The sequence below is a fragment of the Phocoena phocoena genome, chromosome 3 (assembly GCF_963924675.1).
Source record: "Phocoena phocoena chromosome 3, mPhoPho1.1, whole genome shotgun sequence".
In the NCBI taxonomy this organism is placed as follows: domain Eukaryota; kingdom Metazoa; phylum Chordata; class Mammalia; order Artiodactyla; family Phocoenidae; genus Phocoena; species Phocoena phocoena.
In genome coordinates, this window is record NC_089221.1 from 168,254,284 (window position 1) to 168,276,341 (window position 22,058).

General features: G+C 54.7%; 2 protein-coding genes across 3 annotated transcripts; one reads left to right on the top strand and one right to left on the bottom strand.

Annotated features, from left to right (window-relative positions):
* The first annotated feature begins 5,082 nt into the window (after positions 1-5,082).
* Positions 5,083-12,026, top strand: SH2D3A (SH2 domain containing 3A). Its single transcript, XM_065873839.1, has 9 exons — positions 5,083-5,151; positions 6,776-7,125; positions 7,495-7,571; positions 9,080-9,552; positions 9,686-9,801; positions 9,958-10,132; positions 10,221-10,332; positions 10,849-11,034; positions 11,866-12,026. Exons 1-9 carry the CDS (start codon positions 5,083-5,085, stop codon positions 12,024-12,026), a joined length of 1,719 nt encoding a protein of 572 aa, XP_065729911.1.
* A 967-nt stretch (positions 12,027-12,993) lies between these two features.
* On the bottom strand, positions 12,994-21,558 carry TRIP10 (thyroid hormone receptor interactor 10). 2 transcript variants are annotated; one of them, XM_065873156.1, is made up of 15 exons: positions 21,483-21,557; positions 20,198-20,313; positions 20,057-20,113; positions 19,044-19,191; positions 18,905-18,967; positions 18,597-18,701; positions 18,382-18,510; positions 17,623-17,769; positions 17,310-17,504; positions 16,094-16,261; positions 15,721-15,830; positions 14,082-14,214; positions 13,724-13,866; positions 13,523-13,644; positions 12,994-13,412 (listed from the first exon to the last, which is right to left on the bottom strand). In XM_065873156.1, exons 1-15 carry the CDS (start codon positions 21,504-21,506, stop codon positions 13,264-13,266), a joined length of 1,809 nt encoding a protein of 602 aa, XP_065729228.1. In that variant the 5' UTR covers positions 21,507-21,557; the 3' UTR covers positions 12,994-13,263. The 2 variants fall into 2 exon arrangements, with proteins under 2 accessions (XP_065729228.1, XP_065729229.1); XM_065873157.1 differs by lacking the exon at positions 16,094-16,261 and having other exon boundaries at positions 21,483-21,558.
* Between the last annotated feature and the right edge of the window lie 500 nt (positions 21,559-22,058).

Consider the following 22,058-nt stretch of genomic DNA (forward strand, 5'->3'; position numbering starts at 1 on the left):
ACATACTAGGTAGCCCCAGAAGCTTGCCCTAGAATCCTGCCTTTGCACATGCTAGTCCTCTGCCTTAGGCAATTTCACGGCCAGCTCCCTCACTTCCTGCAAATCTTGGCTCTAGATCATCTTCTCATGAAGTTTTCCCAAACCTCTCCATTTCAGATCACAGCCTTTTTTCTCACCCCATCACACCCTATCCCACTTCCCCACCTGTTATTTTATTATACTTATTTCTTTATCGTGTATTGAGAAATTTGTGTCTGGTGTTGGAACCACTCCCCCCAGCACCTGGCACATATACATGCTCCATAAATATTTGTTGAATGAAGAATGAATGAATAATTGAAAGCTCTATGGCTCTACCTCTGACATTTATCCCAAATCCGTTCATTTATTTCCATGGCCCTGGCCACCATCATCTTTTTTTGGACTTCGATAGTGTCGTTCATTGGTTTAGCAAATATTTACTATCTTTGTAGCCCTTATCATTACCTGAAATCATGTGCTCGACGAGGTCTCTCTACCCACCTCCATCCCACTAGATTGTGAGTAGTCTCCCCCCTCCGTCTCACAAGCACCCACCCACTCCACCCGCCACCGGAGCCACCCCCCGGATTTTCCTTTTTAATTATTGTAACCACTAAGGGGCGCTAGACACCTTTCACTGGACATACCCCCTACCCTCTGACTGTATCAAAACCAGGCGGGGAGTGGGTCAAGGAAGGGATACCCCTCAGCCTGTCCTGAGACCGGAGTCTCTTCCACATTGGCAAATGGGGAAGCCCAGCCTGGAAATTCCCAGATTTACGATCCTACAGGCACCAAAACTTTCTTCCCCAACCATCCGTGGCTCTCTATGCGCCAATTTTCTCATCTGTAAAGTGAGTGACAGTAACCTTCACCGTTTAGAATTACGGTAGGGGTCAGAGATGGTGGGGCTGCAAAGATCAGAGGAAGACAGGATAGCGCTCCAGGGCTCCGGGCTTGAATCCCACCTTGACCAATCACAAGCCGTGTCAAACTTGGGCAAACTTGGGCTGAGCTGTCCCATGCCTCAGTTTCTGCATCTAGAAAATGGGGTGATGAAAACAGTACCCATCTCATTGAGAGGTCTACGTAAAAATGCAATGTGTTGAAGCTGGGCAAGCAAAGAGAACAGTCCTGGCATACAGTAAGCGCTTAATGAATGTTAGCTGCAGCTACTGCTTTCAATTCTGTTGTTATTATTATGCGCCCTCAATAAACTTGGCCAGAGCGTCTTCTGTCTGGTTCCAGATCCCTCCCTCCCCCACTTTTCTCACCCTTGTCTCCGGGAGACAGGATGGAAGCCCCCCTCCCCTCCTTCCCTCCACGTAGGAAACCACCTGAAAGTTTACTCCCCAGTCCTGCCAGAGTCTAGATCAGCTCCAACGTTCTGTTACTAGGAGAGGCTGTCGTGTTTTCCCGCATCTCTCTCCACAAAACCCGACACCCAATGGGGTTCCTTCCCGGAAACCGAGGGGGGTGGTCTGGAGGAAGCTCACCGGTCACGTCACAGCCGCCACCACTCCCTGCCAGGCGAGAGAGCCCGTAGGGACCGCCCCGCCCCTGCCCGGAACACTGAGGGACTAGGAGACGCCGCCTTGCCCCTTCCCAAGGGGCCAGGGATGCTTAGGACCAGCCGGAGGCCCTAAGCGGAATCGAGGGGCCTGGCTCTAAGGGGCGGAACTAAAAGAGGAGTGAGGAGATGAGTGGGCGTGGTCAGCCCGAGAAGGGCGGGGGCAAATTTAAGGGGGCGGGGTCCACTAGTAGGAACGGAGTTCCCAAGGGGGCGTGGTCTACGGGAAGAAGGTTTTTATCTGAAGGGGGCGTGGATAGCGAAAAGAAAGTTTCTAAGGGGGCGGGGCGAGAACAAGGGGGCGGGGCGAGAGCCCGGAGGTTATGGTTGGAGAAGGGGCGGGGCCTGGAGGGGCGGGGTTTAAATGGGAGGGACCAGGTGTTGGGGCTCGGTTCCCCTCGGGCGCGGTGGTTGAAGGCTGGACCTGGCTGGGACGGGGAGGGAGGGGTCGGGAGCCGCAGAGCCTCAGGCTTCCGCCAGGCCCCAGGTTCTTGGGAGCTCCGCGGGTCCCGGCCCAGGTGAGTGAGGGGCCCCAGGCAGATCCAGGACCGGGAGATTACTGGGGCAGGGAGTTCTCTTTTCCAGGTGGGGCCACCAGCTCTCAGAGAGGATCTGGGTGTCTCCACATGCGTCCGCGAACGTAAAAGGGGTCGCCTGACTGGGACGCTGTGTATCACGCGTGTCCGTGTACCTGGGCGTCCTCCTCCAAGCGTGTTTTCTGTGCAACACGGAAAGCCTCCCTGCTTCCACTTTTGCCTGAACGGTGTTTTTAAACCACAGACCAGATCGTGCCCCTCCCTCACTTCAAACCCGTCCCGTAGCTCCCCTTCCACCCTACTGAGATGAAAATTCGAGGTCCACCAGTTCCTGCATCGTCTCTGCCTATCTTACTGCTCTCCACTTCACTCCTGGCTCACAGCACGCAGCCCCCCCAGTCTCCCCGATGATGTAAGATGTAAAAAGCAAGCTCCAGGCCTTTGCACTTGCCGTATCCCCACCTGGACTGCTCTTTCTCCACATCTTTGCATCACTGTCTCCCCTCTACTGAGGTCTCAGCTCCTACGTCACCTGGTGGGAGAGAGCCTCCTGACTACCTGTTTAAGGTGGCCTGCCCCAGCCAGCCTCCTTGACATTTCCCTGTTTTATCACCTTCATTGTTCACCCTTAGATATTACCTTCTTCATTCATCCTGCGCTTATTTGTTTTGTGTCTTGCCCACCGGAGGGGCCGTGGTCTCATTCATCACTGTTTCTCCGGGGTCTAGAACAGAGCCTGGCACGCAGTAAGCATTCAACCAGTCAATGTTTGCTCAAGTTTGAGGCTCCGCGTCCACCTGTGTCCCTGTGTCTCTGTGCAGGTGGCTGCCCTCCTGCACATGTGTGTACGTGTATGTGGCCAACAGAGCATGAATAATCCCCTTCCTCCTTTCCCCAAGCTTGCCTCTCACCCACCGCCTCTTCTGACTCTGCCCTGTTCCTCTCTCTTCTGCCCAGGTATCCAGAAATTATTCCAAAGGACGCAGGGCAGGTGGATGACTTAAATGGCCTGTGGCTGACCTGTGCCCACTCTGAGCTGCCCCTGAACTAATCAGAGCCTTGTCAGCGACGCACCACCACACCCACTAAGGGGCACTTAAGACAGAGGAAGCTGGAGTCCGGGGACTCTTAAGACCAAGGCTGGGCCTGGCCAGGTGACAAACAGGAAGTGCTCAGGCATCCAGGAGACACACCTGGCTTTCAGGTATGTGGCACCGGGAGACAGCACTCTGTTCAGCTCCCCCGCCCCTTAAGCCACCTAGGGCCAGTCTGGGAACTTCCTGACCCTTTCAGGCCCTCAGCCCAGCTGACTCAGGTCATAAGAATCCGGGTGCTATTTCCCTGCAGACCCCGCCAGGCCCAGAAGATCTTGGGGGCAGGGGAAGCAAAAAGCAAACTGCTTGCTTCCCTCCCATCCAGGGCAGTTTTTTCCACCAGACACTTGAGACACACCGGGGCCTGAGGCCTGCGCCATGATTAACATGTCCTAAAGCACCTGAGACCTAAATTTGACTGCAGTAATAAGGAAATGGATCTGCTCCAAAATATGAAAATCTGCAAATGCTTATTTGCTGACAAGTCTACAAAAATATGACCCTTTAATGTCCTTAAAAATGGCATTACATGGGGCTTCCCTGGTGGCGCAGTGGTTGCGAGTCCGCCTGCCGATGCAGGGGACGCAGGTTCATGCCCCGGTCCGGGAAGATTCCACATGCCGCAGAGCGGCTGGGCCCGTGAGCCATGGCCGCTGAGCCTGCGCGTCCGGAGCCTGTGCTCCACAACGGGAGAGGCCACAGCAGTGAGAGGCCCGCATACCACAGAAAAAACAACAAAAAAGTGGCCTTACATTGGAAAGGCACCTATGGGTTAGATTTTTGTACAATCTAAGAATCCTTGAGTATGCATATAGGTGACTGAGATGCTATGGACTTTAGTAAATTAAATTCTCTCCAGCCTACAATTTCTTTCACCCCAAGAACCACCTGGCTTGCTCCCTCAAAATCCTTCCAGTGTTCACCAACAGAGACCTTCCCGGGCCACCCTATGGAAAAATCTTAACTCCACCCTTGAATCTTCATACCCCATCCCTGGTTTCAGTTTCTTGTTTAGGTCTCTCGGATCTATCCTATACTTCCTCATCTAGTTACTTATTTTTCCAATCACAGTCTTCCCTACTAGAACATCCCTAAGGACAGGAATCCTGGTCTGTGTTGTTCAGTGCTAGGTCTCTAGTGCCGAGAAGGGGCATCTGGCACACAGTGGGTGCCCCATGAATGTTGGTTTGAGTGAATTTGTTAATTAAATTTCGCCAAAACGTAGCAGTATGTCATCTGCGTAAAAAAACTGCATTACATTTGAAAGCAATGCAGAGGTCTTTTCCCTTTGCAAGAATCCCAGTGCATGCATGACTCTTTCCATGAAATCACAGCCTATTCTAAATTAAAGTTACTCATAGCCAGATTTTAATCTGATATATATATATATATATATCAAATATAATTCAGATATAATTTATAATTAAGATATATAATCGGACTATGGGTAACATCTTTAACTTAAAGTATAAATATATAAATAGTCATACAAAAATGTTTATATATTTTAAATATAAATATTTATATATAATTATATTTATATATTTTAAATATAAAAATATTCTATATTAAAATATTATATAGTATACATTAAAATATTTAAATATTATATTAATTTATGTAAAGATATACTATATATTAAAATACAATATATATTTTTATATATGCGTATACAGAGAGAGTTGCAGTTTAAGGCTCAATAAGATATGGGCTGCTGTCTTCAGAACCATGAGGAACATGGAAGGGCTGAGCCGGATGCTCAGGATTCAAGAGTAACTACTCCCATTTTACAGATGAGGAAGACTGGGGCCTGTTGGAAGTACAAAGCACAGCCCCTGCACCCTCTGCCCCTGAGAGCTCCATGCAGGTGCCACAGGATGGAGAGGACTTTGCTGGCCAACCCTGGTACCACGGCCCACTGTCCCGCCAGGTACCGCTGCCTCCTGCAGGACCTCAGGACCATCTGATGGGGAGTCTCACCCCTTTGACCTTTGACTTACTGGGTACTCCTGGATCCCAGATGAGGGGCTTAGGGTCAAGGTCTATCGGAAAGAGTGGCTCAAGGCCTGGGGGCTGTCTTGAAGCTTCATTGGTGTGGCATGTCACTTCTTATATTTACATTTTCACTTCCTTTGGGATGGTGTTGAGGATGGTGTTGGGGATTGAAGAGGGTCCTAATGACCCCGCAAACCACCCCTTGGCTCTGCTTTCTCTCTCTGGATCCCAGGCCACCCGTGGCCACCAGGGGCCCATCTCCCTCTCAATCCAAAGTTCCTCACCCTCATCTCCAACTTAGGGGTCACCTTCAGGAATTCCAGGACCTGGGGTATCCAATCAAATCACGAGAGGCAGTGTAGCTTAGTGGTTAAAACACCACACTTTAGCACCAGACAGCCTGGGTTCAAGTCCCATCCCTACAACTCACATTGGGTGTGAACTAGGGCAAGGTATTCGATATCTCTGGGCCTCAGTTTCCCCATCTGTAAAATGGGCATAATAGTACCTACCTCTTAACCTTGGTAAAGGATGAAGTGAGTTCATACATTTTACAACTAAAACAGTGCCTGGCAAATAACAAGGGCTATACATGTGCCCATTGTGCATACTGTCCAGTCCCCAGCCCCCATCACCAGCTCCACTTTTCCCCTCTGCAATGTTGTGGCCCTCAGCCCCTGTTTTCACACCAGCCACGATGGCTGGCATAAGACTGCTTGACCATTATTTTAAAGGTTGATTTAAAGGCCACAGTCTGTTGGGAAGGACCCAGTGAATGGCTTTTCTGGAAGCCACATTTGCATAGCAAGCTCAGTGCATGTCCTTGGGTTGGAAGTTGCATAAGTCAGTGCTGGCTAGTGGCTGTAAAAAACATTCCCAAGATGTCACCAGCCAGACTTGATCAACATTGAAGGGTGTGACTTCCCCGGTGGTCCAGGGAAGACTCTGCACTCCCAGTGGGCAAGACTCCACACTCCCAATGCAGGGGACCCAGGTCTGATCCCCTGGTCGAGGAACTAGATCCCACATGCATGCTGCAACTAAGGGTCCACATGCTGCAACTAAGAGTCACATACCACAGCTAAAGATCCCGCATGCCGCAACTAAGACGCAGTGCAGCCTAAATAAATAAATATTAGAAAAAAAAAATGTAAGGGCTAGTTCATGTCACAACTTGAGGGGATGCAGAGCTCCAAAATGAGTCAGACCCAAGCCCTTTCCATCCTGTGTCTTCGCCACCCCCTAGGGCTTTGGGGACATCAACTGACAGGACAGAACCTGTAGGATTGTACAGGAGAATTTTATTGGTCAGGTCGGGACATTCCCCACAGCCCTCCTGCCCTCATACCATTGGCCAGATCTTGTCACATGACAGCTAACTGCAAGGGAGCCTGGGAAATGTAGTCCAGAGGTATGCCTATGAAAAAAGAAGAAATGGTCTGACACAATGGTATCCAGTCTCTGGGTTTTTTTGAGTGGGTGGAGGGGGGTGGGGAGTCATCATTAACTACTGATACAGGCTTATGCCTAAACCCCTTGCCCCTGTCCTCCATCCCCAGAAGGCTGAGGCCCTCCTCCAGCAAGATGGTGACTTCTTAGTTCGTGCATCTAAGTCCCGTGGGGGCCACCCTGTGATCTCCTGCCGTTGGCGGGGCTCAGTCCTACACTTCGAGGTGTTCCGTGTGGCCCTGCGCCCCCGGCCAGGCCGGCCCACAGCCCTCTTTCAGCTGGAGGATGAGCGTTTCCCAAGCCTGCCTGCCCTGGTTCGCAGCTATGTGACCGGCCAGCGTACACTGTCCCAGGCCACGGGAGCTGTGGCATCCAGGCCAGTGACGCGGCAAGGACCTATTCGACGCAGCTTTAGTGAAGACACCCTTCCAGACGGCCCGGCTTGGACAGAGCCACTCAGGTACCACAGGCTCCCAACCTCCCTGACGACACCCAACACCCCCCAGGGTTCTCCACCTCGGCACTGTCCACTAGTGACATTTGCGGCCAGATTATTCTTGGCTGTGGGGGACCGTTCTGTGCATTGTAGGATGTTCAGCAGCATCCCTGGCCTCTATCTACTAGATGCCAGTAGAATCCTCTGTACGTCATCCCCCTAGTTGTGACGACCAAAAATGTCTCCTGACATTGCCAAGTGTCCCCTGGGGGTATCAGGCACCCTGGTTGGGATCCACTGGTTCCGAATGATGGGATGTAAGGTTTTATGGGTGTTGATGGGGGCTGCTCTGTGCAGAGTAGGACAACACATCTCCCCCATCTCTGTCCCCAGGGCTAGGAAGCGGAGTGACAGTCAGCCCGCAGGCTTGGAGCATATGGGGCAGCCAACAGCAGACCACCCTGGTTCAGGTAAGGGTCTTCCAGGACAATACATAGCTCAGAGACTGCTCTGCCACTCACTACCCAAGTGAACTTTGGCAGGTGACTTAACCTCCTGGAAAAAAGAGATGGTGATGCTCTCAATGTTGTCATGGTAATGAAAAAACACAGGACTAAGGAACTTTGTAGGTGCTTAAAAATGTGGGTTTATGATGATTCCAAGAAGCCCTCTGTTCTCTAACCATGGCTGACCTCTCTAATAATTCCTCTCACATCCCGTACTCACTCTGGCCACATAGTCTTCCTTCCAGTTGCTGGAACCTTCCAAATTTGCTCCTGCCTCAGGGCCTTTGCATTTGCTGTTCTCACCATTGGAGAGCCCATTCCCTAATCTTTACCTGGCTGACTCCTTCTCATCTAATGTGAGTTCTTCAAAGCAGCTGACCCTGACCATCCTACATAAAGGAGGAGTCCCCCTTATACCCTGACTGCCCTGTCCACACCACCCCCCAATTCAACATGAGCCCTCATTGTGTGCCAGACACTCTGCTAAGTGCTGAGATATGTCAATGAACAAGAAAGACAAAGATCCCTGCTCAAGTGGAGCCAACATCCTATTAGAGGAAGAAGGGCCAGGAACAACAAAAATGAGTCAATTACGTATGCTTTGGGTTAAAAATTAAAAGCAGGACACAGTAAGGAGTATGCGAATGGTAATGAGTATTACAATTTTAAGTAGTAGTTAGGAAAGGTCCCATGGAGAAAGATTTGAAGGAGATGAAGGAGGGAACGATGTGGATAATTGGATGAGAATGACCCAGGCAGAGGGAATAGCCATTGCAAAGGTCCTGGGGCCAGAACAAGAGTTTGAACTGTTCACTGAACCAAAAGGAGGTGAGTGTAGCAGAAACACTGGGAGTGAGGGGGAAGTCACGAGAGATTGGGCTCAAACTGTGAGGGCTTCTTGGACTAATATGAGGACTTTGGCCCTTATTCAGAGCGAGCTGGGAACCGTGGGGAGGTTTTGAGCCCCTATAACAGGGTCGACTTAAATGCTTAGTAAATACAGAGTCTCCCAAAAGTCTGGGTGCAGTTTTAAGTTCCAATAACCTCAGAAGTAAATATGCCACAAACTTAACAAAAGACATCATTTGAAATTTTGATAAATTCAGTTTCTTTGATGCTTATGTAGCTTTGTGAATTTTGAATGACATTTTTCATTTTAATTTCGTACAGTCAGGGCTTACCATCTTCAATCAGAGGGGCAAAAACAAAGAATTCAAACTTGAAATGTAGTATTCAAAAATTGCAAAACTACATACGTGTCAGAGAAAGTTCATTTTCAAACCATTGGTAAGTGTGTAGCATTGATGTTGGTGAAGTTGTTCAATTTCAAAGCCACACCAAGATAGGCTGGGATACCTGGTTATTGGCTGAATGAGTGGATGAACCAGGAGGTTAGTAGCCCATGAAGCCACTGACCCCTCCCAGCTATCTTCTCTGTGTACCTCTTTCACCCCCTCTTGTATGACACCCAGGAGCTTCCACTATGCCTGCATCTGCCCTGCCTCGGACAGGTAGTGACTCCGTGTTGCTAAAGGTGCCCGTTCCCCTGGGGTCTATTGCTGACAGCCTCAGGGCCTCTGATGGGCAGCTTCATGCCAAGGCACCAACCAAGCCACCTCGAACATCCTCACTGATGCTGCCTGATGCCTCTGGACGCCCCCCAACGTACTGTGAGCTGGTGCCCCGAGTGCCCAGGGTCCAGGGAACACCTGCTGGCCACAGCTGCCCAGAGCCAGAGGCGCCATGGTGGGAGGCTGAGGAGGAGGACAGATGTTTTGCAAGACCGCAGGCAGAGGTCTCTTTCTGCCCACCTGACAACCCCTTCGGCCTGCTGGGCTCCCAGAATCGGCCTCTGGAAACCGAAGTCCTGCATACTCTCCATGGCCTGTTCCTGGAGCACCATCCTGGGAGCACCGCTCTCCACCTGCTATTGGTGGATTGCCAGGTGGGTCACCTACAGAGGTTTTTCCTCCCCAGGCAGGGGCTGAAGCCAGGACAAGGGCCAACCCCACCTCACATCTGTATACTCACCCTGCTCCCTTGACTTCTCTACTCTTACCCTGGCCCCCCATCGCCAGGCGACTGGCCTCCTGGGAGTGACCAAGGCTCAGCAGGGCGCCATGGGGGTCGCCTCTGGTCTGGAGCTGCTCACACTTCCCCATGGGCATCGCTTGAGGTTGGAACTGCTGGAGAGGTAAGCCAGCCACCTGGAATCCCTAGGGTCTCCAAATCTCCCCATTCACGGTCCCCTAGGGAGGTGGGGCATGGGCAATGCCACCGACTGTCCCTCCTCACCCCCGCATTGCAAACCTCCCCACTGCCCCCAGACCCTTGCCTTCCGCCTCCACAGGCTCGAGACGCTGGCACTGGCGGGGGCGCTGGCAGTGCTGGGCTGCGCAGGGCCGCTGGAGGAGCGCGCGGCCGCCCTGAGGGGCCTGGTGGAGCTGGCCCTGGCGCTGCGGCCAGGGGCAGCGGGAGACCTGCCCGGACTGGCCGCGGTCATGGGCGCCTTGCTCATGCCCCAGGTGCGTGGGAAGCGGGGATGGGGAGGAGGCCAGAGAGCAAGTGATGGGAAAAAGTGGAGAGGAGGCGGGCTCAGCTCTCTTCCTCCAGGTGTCGCGGTTGGAACGCACGTGGCGCCAGCTGCGAAGGAGCCACACCGAGGCTGCGCTGGCCTTCGAGCAGGAGCTGAAGCCGCTGATGCGGGCGCTGGATGAGGGCGCCGGTGAGTGGCATTTTTCGATGAGTGGTAACTAAGCGGAATCCCAATCCTGTCCTAAGCCCCGCCCGGGTCTTAGGTCCCCGCCCCTGCTTCTCTCCTAAGCCACGCCCCCTGCCCTAAGCCCGGCCCCTGATTCACTTCCAGCTCTATGCTAGGCTCTGGCCTCTGGGTCTCGTGCCAAACCCCGCCGCTTCTGTCCTAGGCTCCACCTTGGCCTTACATTCTGCCCGTTGTTTCGGTCCTAGGCTCCGCCCCTTAAGCAAGGCTCCGCCCTCCTCGCCCTCTGTGCGAGTCTCGGTCAGGAACTAATCCCTAGGCCCCGCCCTCACTCTGTCCCAGGCTCCGCCCCTGCCCTAGGCCACTCCCCGGCCCTGCTCTGGGCCAGGCTCAAGCCTGTTTCTGACCCAGACCCCAACCATTGCTTTGTCCTAGGGTGCCTCGGCCCAATGTATGTCGCATCCTCTTCACCCTAGGACCCGCCCTCTGCCCCTAGCCCAGCCCAGACCCTTGCCCCAACAGGACCCTGCGACCCGGGGGAGGTGGCGCTGCCGCACGTGGCGCCCGCGGTGCGCCTGCTGGAGGGCGAGGAACTCCCCGGGCCCCTGGACGAGAGCTGCGAGCGGCTGCTGCGCACCCTGCACCGGGCGCGTCTGGTGGCCCGGGACGCGCCCAGATTCCGCGAGGCGGCGGCTCGGCGCCTGCGAGGTGAGCGCCTCCTCTGCGCCGGGTTGCCAGAGGGTCCCGGAACACCCCTCATGCTCCAACTCGGTGCCCCCAAACCCACCGGGCCAGGAACTAGAGCCTCCCACCACGCCTCCCAGAGCCCCACCCAAACTGGGACGGCCCGGCCCCACGGGGTTCTCACCCTAACACACGCCGCAACCTGCAGTGTAGACGGAAACGGTGCCCTCTGCCCCCAAAGGGCGGCCCAGCCCCCCAGAGCCACGCCCACAGGGCCCCACTCCCACTCTTCCACCAGGGAAGGCCCTGCCCCTAGAGGATCTCGATCCGCCACCAAGAATGCCCAGCTCCCTCCAAATGACTCAGACCTTCAACCTGGTAGAATAGAACGGCGCCCCCGCTGAGCTCAGAGCCACACCCCTCTCCTGCCCTGGGGCAGCCCAGCCTCCAGGATCCCCCACCTGGGTCGTCCCTGCCTTCACTGGTGACCTTAGACCCCCTGTCCCTCCAACATGGGCCGACCTCCTCCCCCCCCAAGTTTGTCGCGAAGGACGGCCCGGACCCCAAATCCCACCCTCGGGTGTGGCTCCATCTCCAGGTACAACCCCTAAAGTGGGTCCCCCAGGATCTCGCCCCAGGAACAGACTGCCCCGGTGCACCCACCGAGCCCCTCAGCCACCCCACCCCCACTGCTGCAGACTCAGGAGCTCCCTCCTGGCTAACCCTACCCAGTTGTCCAGGTAATCTCAGGCTGAGTCCCTCCGGGGTCAAAGTCCCGAGGGAACAAGGCAGGTATGGGAGGGGCAAGGCAGTTGCCTGGGCCCTGCCCCCAGCCCCACCTTGCCCCGCCCCCAGGATTCCGGTCCCACCCGGAGCTGAGAGAGGCCCTGACCACTGGTTTCTTGAGGAGGCTGCTCTGGGGGAGCCAAGGAGCTGGGGCGCCGTGGGCCACACGTCTTGAGAAGTTCCAGCGCGTCCTCACCGTCCTGTCGCAGCGCCTGGAGCCTGACCATTGAGAGCACAGACCGCCCCCCCCCATCTTCACGCTGGGATACCAAGGCTTCCATGGAGACCAAGGAAGCCGCCCAAGCTTCCTCACACAGCCAAATGCAGTGGGGACCTGCGCCCTGCCTCACAGGAGGGGACCTGGTTTGCAAGAACCCACCCTGTGCCCTAAAAAGGCACACTGATCCTGGTGGAGGGCAGCCTCCTCCCCACACTAGAAGACCCAGATGTCTGGAGGCTCTGGACGCCCTCTCCCACATGCCCCCTCGCATATCCCACAAAGGGTGAACGTGTGGCTTTTAATGTTAAAGAGAACTTGCAGATCTGTAAGAGGCCTGAGTTCAAATATGTTTTAAAAGCTGTGTGACTGGGCTTCCCTGGTGGTGCAGTGGTTGAGAGTCCGCCTGCCGATGCAGGGGACACGGGTTCGTGCCCTGGTCCGGGAAGATCCCACATGCCGCGGAGCGGCTAGGCCCGTGAGCCATGGCCGTTGAGCCTAAGCGTCCGGAGCCTGTGCTCCACAACGGTAGAGGCCACAACAGTGAGAGGCCCACATACCGCAAAAAAAAAAAAAAAAAAAAAAAAAAAAAGCTGTGTGACTTCTACTAGATCACCTGACTTCTCTGTGCTGGCCTTCAACGTAAAAGTGGGGCTGTGTACTTTCTAGGGGTTATGGTGGGGATGAAAGCTCAACGTTTGAATGAGTTCATAGGTGAAGAATGCCTGGCATACAGTAGGTGCTCAACAGGTGCTACCTGTCCTTGGTGAGCTGCAGTGAACACCAAAGGGGTGATGTCTGGCACCCTCCTCCCTACTAGAGTCAGAGACAAGCACCCAACTCCTAAGAAGGGGCAGGGTTTGTCTATGGTGTCCCCAAGTTCGCTTCCCCTTCCTCGTTCCCTGTGTGGCCCTTAAGGAGGGTGGTATTTGAATATCCAACCCCGGTATCCAAATCTCCTAATAAGGCACAGACTACCGGAGCTTTCCATCATTTTTTTATATAAAACAAAACGGCCCCAGCCGAGCGGCAGGAAGAAAAGATTCGAAACATGAGTATGTACATCGATGGTAGAAGGCACAGCGGGTCCATGTGGGGTGAGGAGTGGGGGGGTGGGGCTGGGGGCAGCAGGTTACACAGGTCTCAGCTGAAGCCACGGGGGAAGAAATAAAGTGCGTAGGTCCTGGGGCACCCCCCGTGGCCCAGAAGCAGCAGCCAACAGCCCCCCCTCTTCCTGCCTCTGGCAGGGTTCAGTTGAGTGTGACACGGAGGTAGGAGGTGGGCACGTAGCCCTCACCTCCCTGTTTCCGCCTGACTCGGGTCCAGCCGTCGCCTTTATCTTCTTCCATGAGACTGAGGTCCTCGCCCTCGGCCATGGAGATGGTGCCCTCGCTGGACCCTGTCATGGGGGCGGCGGTGGGCTCAGGTCTGCTGGAGGCGGATCTCAACAGAACCCCGCCCCAAACACCGCCCCCAAAGCCACCGATGCGCCACCCAGGCTGTCCTTACCTTCAAAATGGTAGATGGCCACACAGTGACCTATGGGGGATGCAGGCTCCTCCTCAAAATCCTCGTCGAACTCCGTGTAGATGGGAGCATCCTGACCGTCCTCGGAGGGGGGCTCTTCAGAGCTGGTGGGAGAAGGCAAAGCAGGTGGAGACAGGTTCACCCGGGGTCCGGGGACAGACCCACACCGGCCTCCCTGCTCACCTCTCCTTATCCTGTGATCCGTTGTTGCTGTTGCTGCTGCCGTCTGGTGGGGCGCTGGCTGGGGGGTCTGGAGGCCGAGTGTGCCGGCCCAGGGTGTCCCCCCGGTTGCTCAGGACCCGGCTCTCGGCTTCTGCCAGCCAAGCCTGAGAGGAGGGGACCGCACAGTCAGCTCCATGGCCAGGCTCTGGGGTCAGCCCACTCTGGCCTGGAGGTTTCCTGAGATCACCCATGCACACCCAAGGCAGTGATGAGAAACAGCTGAAGCAGCCCCCCCAATACCTCCCTGTCCCCCTCCCTCCCCCAAGAAGTGACTCAGCCAGGCCTGCCGGCCCCGCCCCTCCCCAGGGTCTTCCCTGACCTCATACTTCTGTACTTCCAATTTCAGACGTTCGATGTTGTTCAGGGTTTCTGTGATCTGGGGTTCCAAGCTGGCCGGGTCCCCCATCTGGGGTGTCTTCTCATATACATCCTTCATTTTCTTCAAGGCCTCCCTAGGGTGAGACAGACGGAGGAGAAAGAATCCCATGTGATTTAACAAACAAAAAATGTGGGCTTTGCTTCAGGGAGCTCAGCCAGTGCTTCATAGCTTGGGTTCAAATCCCAGGGTGGGCATTTCTTAGTTATGTGAGTTTGGGTTAAGTTACTGAAACTGTGTCTCAGTATGCTCGTCTGAAAAAGAGAATAATGGGACCTATATAGCTATGTCTATATATCTCCTGGGAGTTGTCGCGAAGACGAGAACAGTGCCTTTATGTACTCAGATATATACTGAGTGCATACTACATACCAGGAACCTGTCCTAGGCATTAGAAATATAGCACTAAACAGGACAGTCAGGTTCCTACCTCTACTCACAATCTCTCAGGAAAACGGGAATTCTAATGATGCACGTGAGGGGTTTAGAATGGTGCCTGGCATACAGTAACACTCTCTAAACGCTAAGTATTACTATCACTAGCCCCCTGTCCCTACTTCCTCCATGTAATGGTTATAAGCATGGTCCTCTGGACTATGTCAAACCTGGGTTCAACTTCTTTCCAGTCCTAGCACCTGATGCACATTACAGATGAGGAAACCGGAAACAACTAGAATTCAAGGCCAGTCCGCCTGGACTCCAGAGCACGTACCCATAATCCCCCCATGATAAAAACTCAGGAATGACAGAGTTCTCGAATAGAACTTTACACCAATAAAAGCCGTTTTTGTACAAGAAGTTCTGTGCAAACGGCAAAACATCATTTGGCTGTCTGTCCACAAGTGGCAAACGTCATTCTTATTATGTAAGAGGACTGGGAAGAGAATCTTGTTGCTTGGAAAGAGTGAGTAAAGATTTTCTTTTTTTAATCTGGCAGGTTTCTTTATCGTTATTACGTTAAGTGTTTTGAGTTATTAAGTGAATAACCATATGCTTCTTTTTCTTTTAGCCAATTAATGAAGTAAGTGAGACTGATAGATGTTTTGATATTGAACCATCTTTGCATTACTGGGATAACACCCGAATGATCATGATTTTTTTGTGGTCTTTTTTTTTAACTGCAGTAAAATATACATAATATAAAATTTCCCATTTGAGCTATTTTTAAGTGTATGGTTCAGTGGCATTAAATCCATTCATGTAGCTGAGCAATCACCACCACCGCATAATTTTTTTTTTTTTAAAATACACCATTGGACTTGCTTGGCGAGGATTTTGCAATCTAAGATCATAAGTTAATTGAATAAGTCCATAATTTTATCTTCTTGAATTCTTGCTAACCCAATTTTGGAATTGAGATTCCACCAGCCTCCTAAATGAGCTGGCAGCTTTCGCTCTTCTTCTGTTTGTTGGAATGACTTATGTAAGATGGGAAGTCAGCGTTTCTTTTAAGTGTGGTAGGAATCACCTAGAAACCCATCAGGGCCTGGAGTTTGTTGGGGAGGAGATCTTCGAGTATCATTTCAATGTAATTCATTTATTATTTCACCTTGTTCCTTACCTGCCCACCCCCTCACCTTACCTCTGGTCGATCTCCTTCTGTAGTTCACGGTTCCGTTCTTCCAGCTGCTGCTGCAGCCGCTTTCTCTGCTGCTCCGGGGGCAAGTGGCTGAAATCCTCAGTCACCACTGTCTGCAAGGTGGAAGAAGGCTGAGCTCGGGAACACAGAGTCTGAGCTTCCAGGGTCTAAGACATGACTGAGACACACCAAGTCCACCTTCCTCCCCACCCAAGGTTCTTGGGGGGCAAGGCCATGCACAGAGCAAAGCAGGTCCAGGTGGGGCCATGGAAGGAGGGGGCCCAGCCGGCGGCAGGAAGCGAGCCCAGGGTCCCGCCACCCGGCCGCTGGGCAGGCTGGGGCCGCCCACTCCTCCTCCCCCGGAGGCCTCACTTACCCCACGGCTGCCTCGAAGGCTGCGGAAGGATGCTAGCCGCGGTTTGACTGACTTACTGATCTCACTCAGTATGGCCAAGGGGTCGAGGCCGGAGCGGGGGGACGGGGGTCCATTAGGTAATGCCGAGGGCAGGGGGCCCCCCAGGGGGGAGAGGGGTGGAGGGCGCGGCTACCAGCAGGGGCCAGGGAGGACATGGGTCAGGAGGGGGCAGGAGGACGTAGAGAACAAGGACGGATGAACGGAAGGACAATGGATGCAATAAAGAAAGAGGGGAAAAAAACCAAATGGAGAAAAGAAAAGAAAAAAAAAAGTAAGAAAACCACAACTCAAGATGTACAATCACACACACAGAAAATGCATGCAAAGAGCAACACAAAAATCTGGGAGGTGGCAGGAGGGCATTAATTAGATTGTGAGCCAGAAGGCCAGACCCCTCCCCCACCCTCCACCTCCCTTGCATCCTATGTCCAGTTTCTAGAATGGAGACTGGGGGTACAGGGAGGCCCATGTTTCTTGTCCCCCTCCCCAGCTTTCTGGGCTCACAGTCTAGAAGGTGGAGGGAGAAGCATGCAGGAATCAAGGTCTCAGACAAATATGGGGCCATAGACGTCAAGGGCAAACTGAGAGAAGGGTCAAAGGCATGAAATACCAAAAGGGTTACAGCTGGGGTTTAAGCTGGGGGACGGTACGTATAAACTGAAGAAGGGTATCAAAGTATACACCAAGAGGGATCCAAAGTATAAAACAGGAGTCAAAAGGTATAAACTAGGGACAAGGGGATTGTCAAAGATCTAAGAAGCCAAGGGTGTCCAGGTGTGTGCCTGACATTGAAAGCTAAAAATCCCGAAAAAAACCAGTCTGAGGGTGGGGCGCCCAGAGATGCACCGGAGGATTGGAGAGACCCAGGGGGGAGTCCCTAGGGCTGGTGTCCCAATCCCTCACCCAGCCCTGAATACCCAAAGCAGTTCTTCTCCCAGCATCCCGAGAAGCAGCAGACAGACGCCACAGGCCCCCCTCCTTGCCCCCCACTCCCCAGCCTCAGGGGACTCCCAGGCCAATTGCCCGGCCGCCTTCCTTCCCTCCAGCCCGGGCCAGCAGCCAAGAGAAAAATTCCTGCCCAGGACTCAGCGTTCCGGCGGCTGGGGCTGACTCAGTGGGGGCCCCTGCTGTCTCCACTCACACCCATCCCCTCCACCCCAAGGGCCCCGGCCCCCACCTTGTTCTTCTTGCTGAAGGGCCAGCGCTTAGCTCGGCTGCGACCGGGGCCTCGGAGCTCAGGCCGTCCATCTGAGGGGGTGCCCAGGCTGCTGTCCGAGGGCACGCGGTTCATGGGCTGGCTGAAGTCTTCAAATTCCACGTCGCCCGGCCGGGCAAAGCCTGACTTGTGCAGCTCGATTAGGACCTGGGAGTCCTGGGGGAGGAGATGGAGAGGGGCAGTCGGGAAAGACTGGGTGCCTAGCCTTTGGGCTTCTCCTCCTGCCCTCTCCCACCCCCCCCGCCCCTGTGGTCCACTGGGACCAGGCACCCACATTCTTGGCATCCACAGCATCCGCGGCCACCTTCATGCCCTCCAGACACTTGGCGATGATGGGTACCACCTGCAGCTCAGCCTCTGACAGGAGCCTGTACCCAGCCCCCAGGTGGGTGGCCCGCCGCTCGTCCATGTCCTGCAGCTTCTGCAGGGACAGGGGTGTGGGGTCTCAGGGGTGCTGATGGAAGGGCTGGTGGCAGAGTGATTCACTACACGAGCATGATGGAGACCCACACTGGCCCCAGCCCCAAGCCCAGTCTGGCAGGGAAACACAGAATCGAACACAGAGACTTCCAGCTCAGTGTGGTCAGGGAAGAAACAGGAGGCCAGGGAGATTTCAGAAGAGAATTTGAGGACCTCCCCTCCCCTTGCCTAGGGAGTCAGGAAAGGCTTCTCAAAGGAGGTGAAGCCAGGGATTTCAAGAAAAAGCAGACCCAGCACCAATACTGCCAGTCCCAGGGCTGGGACAGAGAGTAGAGTACAAGGCTGAAACAGAAGAGGGGAAATTTGAGATCTTTCAGAGGTGTTGTTAGAGTTGGGGCTTGGAAGAATAAGTAGGAGTTGCAAAAGGAAAGAAAGACAAATCTGGCAGAAAGAACAGCTTGAGTAAAAGCGGAGCATACTTTGACTATTTGTTTCTAATTCCTTCTCAATTTAGAGATTAGGGCATTACAGCCAGGGTTTTGACAAATGTGTAGGAGTTGGTTAACTCTGGGGTTTCAGGGGCAAGGTGGGGCTGGGGGTGTGGAGCACGTACATTAAATATCTGGGGCATCTGGGAAAAATAGAAGTGAGCCTGGTCTCGGTTGAAGCGCTGTAGTTGGGCTGCATATTCATTTTTGCTTTCTTCTGCCATGTGACTCCGAAGGTGGGCCTGTTGCTTGGCCTGAGGAATATCGAGGTGGGGGTCATGGCCCAGTTCCAGCCTTGCCCAACCCTGACCCCCAAGTGTGTCTCAGACCCCACAGGCACCTTCTCCACATCAGCCTTGGTGGCATTGATATCCTGGTCCAGCCGCTCGGCCGTCTGAGCTGCCTTCTCAGCCTCCCGGCAGTCCCGCTCAAACTTACGCTTACTCTGTGTTGGGGACAGAACCAGAATGAAGGAGCCACCAACCAAAGTTTCATGGACTGGTGGGAAGTCACCCAGCAAATGGGGGTCGGGGCTGGAAACCCACAGCAGAGGTGGCGTCCTGGCCAAAGGGGATACCTCTGTGGGTTGGCAACCCTCACCCAGCTGCTCGGGGCCAGAGCCACGCTTCTCCACACCCACAAACTCACATTCTCTAGCTGCTTGAAGCCACTTTCCAGCTGCTGCTGGGCCCGACGGCCTTCTTGGAAGTGCTATGGAAAGAGGGGGTGATAAGGCTCACCCTGGTTTCAGGGGCCCTTGGGAAATCCCAGAGAGGGGATCACCCACCATCTTTCTCTCCTGTTTCATCTCCTGTGAGTACTTGGCCAGCTCGAGACACACGTGGACACTGAGGTTCTCGGCCACCAGCTCCCGCTGGCCCGCAAAATCATTCACCTCTTGGAGAATCTGCACAAATGACTGTTGCTGGCTGAACCTGGGATGCGGTGGAGGGGGACAGGGGCTGAGGGTCAGGGTCCCCAGGAGCCACATGCCCCAGGACCCACCTCTGTATGAGAAAATGTGAGCCCCAAGACATTCACCCCAGAAGCAATGATATATTCTGGTCTGCATCCCCAACCCTTGGGGGGGACAAAGAACTCACAATTCTTAGAATTTGGGGGGTTTTAGAAAGGGGATATCATGCTTACACCATCTTTTTGCATCACCCTAGTGGTGTCAGCGGCAGCATCCTGTAACCAAATACTATAAGTGTTTTTGCAAGGAGAAATATTAATGTCCACGCTAAGTGGGATAAAAACCAAGACCATAATGAACGTAATAAACATCAAGTCAGTTCAGGTCGGAGGTTGCCTCCAAACAAGTGACCAAAAGAACTTTTGATTTCTAGAGCTTTTTGGATTCTGGACCTGGGGACCTGGAATAAAGTGAAATGGTCTGGGCATTGTTTAAACACGTTATCTTCATCTTCACATGAGCCCCTACAAGGACATCATCATCATCCCCAATTCACAGGAGAGGAAAACAGAGGCATAAAACTTAAGTCACTTGCCCAGAGTCATTCATTTAGTAACTGTTGGAGCCTCTCCCATTTAACAGGCGAGGAAAATAGAGGCGGAGAACTTGAGTCAACTGGCGGAAGCAGTTTGGCTGGAAAGTAGTGGATTTAGAATTCCAACACAGGTAATACGGTTTCTGCATCCAAGCTCATACCTCTAGGTGGAACTTGGGTGAGAAGTGAGGGGTCTGCTTGGGTGGCCCAGCTTGAGGGAGAAGAAGTGGGTCCCATACCCCCTGCCCTCCCAAATCTAGCCCTGCATCAGTCCCCTCTTCATTCTTACTTGGATTCTGGGTCATCTTTGCCAGGTCTTTTGGGCATATATTTTTTCACCAGGCTCCTACGGAGAGAGGCAGGAAGGCTGAGCCCCCAGCCCTCCAACCGCTCCCCCTAACCCCAGGGCGAGGCCACCCTAGGGTCTCACCGCAGCTGCTTTGCATAAGCCTGCTCCACCTCCGTCCGCTCTTTCACGAACTTCACGTATCTGTCCAACAGGTCCAGACCCCACTGCGTGTGCCGCTCGAGCACCTCAAACTGATCCTAGCGGGGGATTGGGAGGACCAGGGTCAAGACCTTGGGACCCCACAGCCTCCGACCAAGCGGCAGGGGAGCCTCCACGCTCCAAGCTCCAAGAAGGCGTGGTTTCCCGGCCCCGCCCCGGAGCGGCGCGGGGGGAGGCAGGAAACCCGCGGGAACCCCCTCCCCTTCCCGGGAAGGGCCAGGGAACAGGGGCGGGGCCCCAGCTGGACTACAGGGTCCCCTCTCCCGACGTCCAAGAGAGGTGTGGAATGGAACAAGGCCACTCCCCCTGCCCCGGCTCCCCTAATCCCCCCCCAGATTCCAGAAAATCCGGCCGGCCCGGCGTAAGTCAGGGCCAGAGGCGCAGGGTTGCCTGCAGCCTGGGGGGCCTCTGAATGGCCAGAGGGTGGGCACCAGGTTCCCCGGTTGCCATGCTTCCCCGGGTGCCCCGAAGGGTGACTCAGTTTCCCTCACTGATTCCACTGCGCCTCCAAAAGAAATCCCAGCATTGGTGTGGGGGGCGATCTAGTTACCCTGGGACACCCAGGAACCGAGGAGTGCCACCGTCCCCAGAAAGAGGAGGGGTCAGAGGTCCCGGCTAGGAAAGGGGAAAATTTCTGGGACTTCCAGGGCACAGGTTCGAGGCGGTCAGGTGGCGGCCCCTCCCAGTGTCTAGGGCGGGCTGGGGGAGGGGGCTGAGGCCGAACCTCGCAGCCCCCTTCCCCCTACAGGGTCCCAAGCCCCTGGTTGTTGATTATAGGCAACGTGAGGGCGGTCTGTACTTCCAGGTCCCACGTGGGGTTGATAGTGGCCAGAGGGTCCCCTCCCCCGCCCCAGTCGGACAGGCGGAGGGCGGGCAGGGGCCCAGGGGCCGTAAGATAAGCCGCCGGCCCAGTCAGGGCGCTCAAAATAGGTGACCTCTCCCGGCCGCTCCGGCCTGGTCCCAGGACTTCTTTTGCCCTCCTCACTATGAACCCCGTACCTCAGTTTCCCTACGCCGCTCCTGCAAGGTCGCCCTCCGCTCCCGGGCGTCCTGAAACGCCCTAGGAAACTCCGAATGAGGGCGGAAAGCGGGGATTCCAGGGGTCGGTGGAAGGGAAAGCGCAGAGACCCTCTAGGGTACTGCAGGGCAAAGCGGGGGTCTGGACCCCAGGAAGGGAGGAACTTGGAGCCGGGCGGATCGGACTCACCCACAGTTCGGTGCCCCAATCCATGCTGCTCCCGCCGATGCCAACGCCGCCGCCGCACTCGGTCCCCACCGCCCGCCGCCGGGAGACTCAGCCAGGGCTCTGAGCCCGGCCCCGCCCCGTTAATGCCCCGCCCACTCCAGGCTCTGCCACGCCCCATAGGCTCTGCCACGCCCCCGCCCGCGCGGAGCTCCGGCGCAGCCCCCTAAAGGTGAGGCACACCCCAGGAGGCGGGGCCCCACAGACGCCCCGCCCCCTCGTAAAGGAACGTTGCCGCCCGAAGCCACTGGACAGACTCCTTAAAGGACCCCCACCCATTTTCCAAATCCCTTAGGACCCCTCTTGTCCTCCCCACATCTAACCCGCCCTGGATTGTTTTTCCTTTCCTTTTTCCTTTCAACCATTCATTAAAGGGCCAAGACACAAACCCCAACCCAAGAGGTTCTTCCCCCACCCCATCGCAGGGAGAACCTGAGGTCACCTCGCTCTTGCGGGCCGGCCCGGCTCCAGACGTCTACGTTCGTCCCACTAATGGTCTGGTCCCTCCGGCCACAGGGCGGATGGGAGGACTTCGATCCT

What these genes read in the sequence shown, in the direction of transcription:
- TRIP10 (XM_065873156.1), bottom strand. Translation starts at nt 21,506, where the DNA reads ATGGATTGGGGCACCGAACTGTGG. An exon ending in ATGCTGTGGATGCCAAGAAT is followed by an intron (nt 17,505 to 17,622) that starts GTGGGTGCCTGG and finishes CTCCTCCCCCAG; the next exon opens with GACTCCCAGGTCCTAATCGA. An exon ending in GGATCACAGGATAAGGAGAG is followed by an intron (nt 13,645 to 13,723) that starts GTGAGCAGGGAG and finishes TTCTCCCACCAG; the next exon opens with CTCTGAAGAGCCCCCCTCCG.
- SH2D3A (XM_065873839.1), top strand. Translation starts at nt 5,083, where the DNA reads ATGCAGGTGCCACAGGATGGAGAGGACTTTGCTGGCCAACCCTGGTAC. An exon ending in AGCAGACCACCCTGGTTCAG is followed by an intron (nt 7,572 to 9,079) that starts GTAAGGGTCTTC and finishes TATGACACCCAG; the next exon opens with GAGCTTCCACTATGCCTGCA. An exon ending in AGGTTGGAACTGCTGGAGAG is followed by an intron (nt 9,802 to 9,957) that starts GTAAGCCAGCCA and finishes CCGCCTCCACAG; the next exon opens with GCTCGAGACGCTGGCACTGG.